Source organism: Lactuca sativa, chromosome 4 (genome assembly GCF_002870075.4).
Source record: "Lactuca sativa cultivar Salinas chromosome 4, Lsat_Salinas_v11, whole genome shotgun sequence".
NCBI lineage: Eukaryota > Viridiplantae > Streptophyta > Magnoliopsida > Asterales > Asteraceae > Lactuca > Lactuca sativa.
In genome coordinates this window covers 278839403-278844549 of record NC_056626.2, presented here as the reverse complement: position 1 = coordinate 278844549, position 5147 = coordinate 278839403, and the positions used below count along the sequence as shown (strand labels likewise).

The window sequence follows — 5147 nt, the reverse complement described above, 5'->3', positions numbered from 1 at the left end:
TGTTTTTTTTCTCTTCATTACCCATACCAATAATTCATTTTAATCACATTATATTTGTTTTTGTTAGTGATATGTGATGTATATTTATTTTTGGTTTATTTGCGTGGGCCATGGTTTATTCATTCCTGGGTGTGTTTGGTGTAAGTGTTCTTTTAGGTGGTAATATATGTGTGAGGATGTGTTTGGGTTTTGTGTCCGTTTGGTGTCAAGTCACCATATGTACTTTTGTATAGCTACGTGTGATGATAAATATTGCAACATCTATGATATTGTGTTGTAATATTTGTGTAAAATAGTGATTTTTAAAAGTTGACTCAAACAAATGTAGTAGTCACTGAGTTAAATTAAGACCATTAACATATCAACAATTTTTCGTTCTTCATTTATTAGAAGATGATCAATACATTTGCACATAACGTACACTCCAACAAAAAAGAAACGTCCAATTTTTAATTTCAACGCCGCCTTTGGTAGAAAAACACATTATTTGTAGTATTTTGTTGATCGTTACTATCATTGAAAGGTATCAGACTTGAACTTGAGGTTGTCCTAGCTGAATATCCTTATTCGCCTTGAAAGCAGGTTCGAATTCACCGAGATAACCTCCAAGCTGAGTTGACAAGCCCATCTTATCAATGGGTTCCCGGTGATATGATTTACAAACAAGGTAGAGCATCGTTTGCACAACGTAGCCAAGAAGAAACAGATTCATAAGTAAAAAAACACAAACTAGTCCCACTAGTATGCCGACAAATCCATACCACACGAACAGATAGAAAAGTATCAAGATGCCCACAAATATGCAATACAATCCAAAGAATGTGAACCATGATAGCCACCTCTTTCCTTTAATGAGAGCGTTGCCCTTCATCATCGCTTTGAGACCATAAGAGCTTTCTAAAACAGTAACCACACTAGCTAACTGCCAAATAACAGTTATATATATGAATCCTATGAGATACATAGAAAGCAGTATGTAAAACACAACAACCGCAAAGGTGGAGTCCGTGGTCGTGGTTGCCCAAATGAAGAACACAACTCCAGTGACGACGTTGTAAATGAAGAAACCTAAGTAAGTCCACAAGAAAGTTAGGGAAAGTCTTTTCCACACTTTAGGGACGATTTTCAAGACTTTCTTGAAAGTCACCTCGTCTCCAGAATATGCAGCGGCGATTGTGTAAACAACGGCTGCAGTTGAGAGAAGAGAGAAAAGGAGTAGGAAGCTCATGTAGATTAGTCTGAAGATCCAATATCCGATCCATTCAGATGATAGCTTGTGATACAGATGGCTATCTCCGTCTCGACGGTATAACCTGTCTTCATCACCCTCGATCTTCCAATCGATTATTTCTGCAACGACAATATGAGCAAGGAAGATAAAGGACATGGGTAAGATGAAAGTTAACGTAATCTGTGTGAAGATTTTCTTCCATAAAAGAATGGTCTTAACAGATTCTTTGTAGATGCCAAAAAAACCTACTTCTTGCATCTCTTCTTGAGGTTTATCCATGGTTTGAATTGTAGGAAAAAGGTGTGGAGATGTAGGGGAGAATTGGGATGATTTTATAGTGAGAAGATAGATTTTCCCGATGTGAATTGACGGATTATATATGTTCTTCAAAGCTTATGGAGAAGGTTTCTATGCGACACCTCATTGCCTCTTACTAACAACTAAGTATTCTGTTTACTGACATCTGTTTTTTTTAATTGAAAGTTTGAAACAAAATAACATTTATATTTATATGTAAAACTTAATTAAAACATATTTTATGTAAATATTCATAGTTTTAAACGAACCTTATGTCTTCTCAAAAACTATCTACCAAGTACGTGTTTTGAAACTAATTTCCCTTTTAATTATAGATTTTATCAGGACAAATGGTATAAAATATACTGTACCATCAAAACTCTTAGATTTTTACATTAAATTATTATTATTTTTGTTTTCAATAAAGCATTATTTTATCGATATTTTTAATATGATTATTCTAAATAAACGAATCAAATTCCATATACACGAAAATCATTGTACTTGTTTCAGAATCATTGTCGTTCAACTTTGTCTTTTATATATTTTATAAATTTTCATTTAATACCCTTGACTCTCTATTAAACTCTTAAAATCTACCTTTTCACTTTTATAGTTTTTATTTTATAGTTTTATTTATTAATTTGTTGTGTTGACTAATTTGTTAAAAGTATATATAAAATACAACACAAGCTAATTAATATTTTTTTCAACATGTTGATTATTTTTATTAATTGAGAATTCTTTAAATATGTTTGACATTGAATGAAAAATGTTTATTAAAAAGCGTTGTTAGGTTTTATAAAAGTCCAGGAGATTTTGGATTTTACAGCCTAATGGGGGAAGCGTTAATATATATATATATATATATATATATATATATATATATATATATATATATATATATATATATATATATATATATATATATATACTTGATTTGTATATGTTATGACACCTTTTGGAGTTGATGAAAAGCAAGAAATCATAGAGTTTTTAATCGGTTAAAGAATTATAATTTGATGGTTGTTAACTTCATTCAAGATTCAAGTTTCATGTTAGGTTAGAAATTGGAGATTGAATAGAATGGAGATGATGCTCATTTCCTGTATAATTTCTTTTATCTACACGTTTTTTTTATTGTTTTGTATCTTTCCCTAGCCTAGCTCATAGCTAGACGAGTTTCTTTAATATAATAATTTGTCGGTTAAAAAAAGTAATGTGATATATTTATATTAATAAATAATAAGGTTATCAAAAAATAATCTTGATTACATCTTATCTTGTTTATATATTAAAATAAAAATGATTAATTAATTTTGTTATAAATTTTGAAATTAAATAACACCACCAATCCTTAATATTTATATGATTTGGAAAGATATTTCTTTAAAAATGTTATGAATTTGTTTAAATTGATGTCTTCATATTTAACAACTTATTAAACAACTATAATTTAATGATAAAATAAACTTCAAGAGCATTGAACATTGTAACACCCAAGTTCATGTATTTCTTCTTTTATGCATGAGTTAGCTTGGAGTTTCATTTTGGGGGATTTTAGAGCATATGGTGGTTATACGTTGAGCGTAGATGCCATATGTACACTAAGCGTACATCATTTAGCAACATTAAGCGTAGCGCCCTTGTGTTCAAACACCCTAGATTTATGCTTTGGGCCCTATTTAAGCATCACTAACCCATAGAGTTTTCCTCTAACAACCTTTACTCCCTCAAAACGAACCTTAGCCAACCTCTCTCTCTCTCTCTCTCTCTCTCTCTCTCACTTGTGTTCTTGATTTTCTTGGTGTTCTTGAAGACTCTACAAGGAAGATGCACACCATTAGTGCTTGTGGTGTGTCTTATGGTTGTAGATCTTTAGTGTTAACGTCCGGACTAATGTAAGTATTCATGACTCAACCTTTATGCTTTATTCTCATTGGATATTGATTTGTAGGCTTGATTTGGTTGTACTTATGGATTATGATTGGATTTTTGATGAATTCCAATATAAAGTTTGCAACTTTATTTTCCCTTGAGGTTCTAGGAGTATTTTTTTTAACAGATCTGGTCTCTAATCTCCATTTGGTGTCATGCATGGAATTAAGACCACATTTCACCATTTTTGAGCTAGAATGGTGTGAGACACGCATATGACATGCATGTCAATAAACTTACGGTTTTTACAACTTATTTATGACTATTAAAGCCTTCTATAAAGTTTGGGACTTGGACTTAACAGGTTAAGAACTTATGAGAAAAGTGCTCTATGAACGGTGTACGTCAAGCGTAGCACATGGCTACTTCGTACGTATGGATGGGGAAGTGGGCACAACATGTACACACACCAAGCGTAAGTCAACTATCTTATGTTTTATACTAATGGTTTTTGGGTTTCAAAACAATACTTATGCTTCTGCAAGCTTATGATATTTTGGTACTATGAAATGGAGAAACATTTTTTATGTATATGAATTTCTGAATGGAAACTATGAAGTTAATACTTAATCTTAGAATTATTAAATTTTTAAATGATGATTTTTAAGATGTTACAGACATATATTTGGTTTAAACATATTTATAAGTCTTTTAATTAATACATAAAATAGTAGAAATGATGAAAAAAAAGAAGATAAAACAACAATAAAATTTCAAACACGATAACTAAAAGTTCTGAAACAAATATAGTTTGAGATAAAAAAGAATGAAGTTGAAAAAAGATGCATTGGAATTGTAGAAGTTTTCATTTTTTAAACACGATAATTGAAAACCCTACATAACAAAATTTCAAACATGATAATCAAAAACCCTACACCTTCACGTCAAACTCAAGACCCGATCTACCCTAAGCCAAATCTCCAATCATCGACCAATGATATGTCATAAAGTTGTAAGTTTAATTTATTAATCTTATTATAATTAGATCGATTTTATACTAAAAACTATGTATTTTTATAATAATATTGGATGGTCAATATAAAAAAAAAAGATGATTAGTAATAAAATAAACTCTTTCGAAACATCTACAAAAAATGAAGATTAGTAATAAAATAAAACTCTTTTGAGACATCTAAATAAAAATATAGTAATTAGAGTTTGAATAGAAATTATAAAACATTAAAGGTATATTTTATAACATCTCTACAAGTTAAAGGGCACGTTAACAAAATATAATAATTAGAGTTTGAGTAGATACTATAAAACATTAAAGGTGTGTTATATAACATCTCTACAAGTTAAAGGACATGTTAATGAAGTTAATGATGGGACAATAAAACTTATGATGATGGTGTGTATAATCGATTTAATTTTGACAACAGTCATATTTGACATTCACACAAGAACCGTTTAATGACTTAAAAAATATTATATTTTTTAATTTGTATATATTTGGTCATCGATTTTTTTTTTTCATTCACACTTACTTTTTCAACTTGTTTAACTATAAACATTCAGTTTTTATGACCTGCTATCCAAGTAACCTTGAAAAAATGATTTAATAGAGTAATATATATCTCTCTTTGTACACATTTAGTCCTTAATATTTTTTTTACACATTCGGTGTGTATGACCGCTCTCTTTAGGTTTTTCTCATGACATTATACATGGTACAATCATT

At 30.0% G+C, this 5147-nt stretch overlaps 1 protein-coding gene across 1 annotated transcript; it reads right to left on the bottom strand.

Annotated features, from left to right (window-relative positions):
• Positions 1-359: 359 nt before the first annotated feature.
• Positions 360-1532, bottom strand: LOC111879024 (uncharacterized). Its single transcript, XM_023875501.3, has one exon. The coding sequence runs from the start codon at positions 1508-1510 to the stop codon at positions 527-529; it is 984 nt and encodes a 327-aa protein (XP_023731269.1). The 5' UTR covers positions 1511-1532; the 3' UTR covers positions 360-526.
• Positions 1533-5147: the final 3615 nt, after the last annotated feature.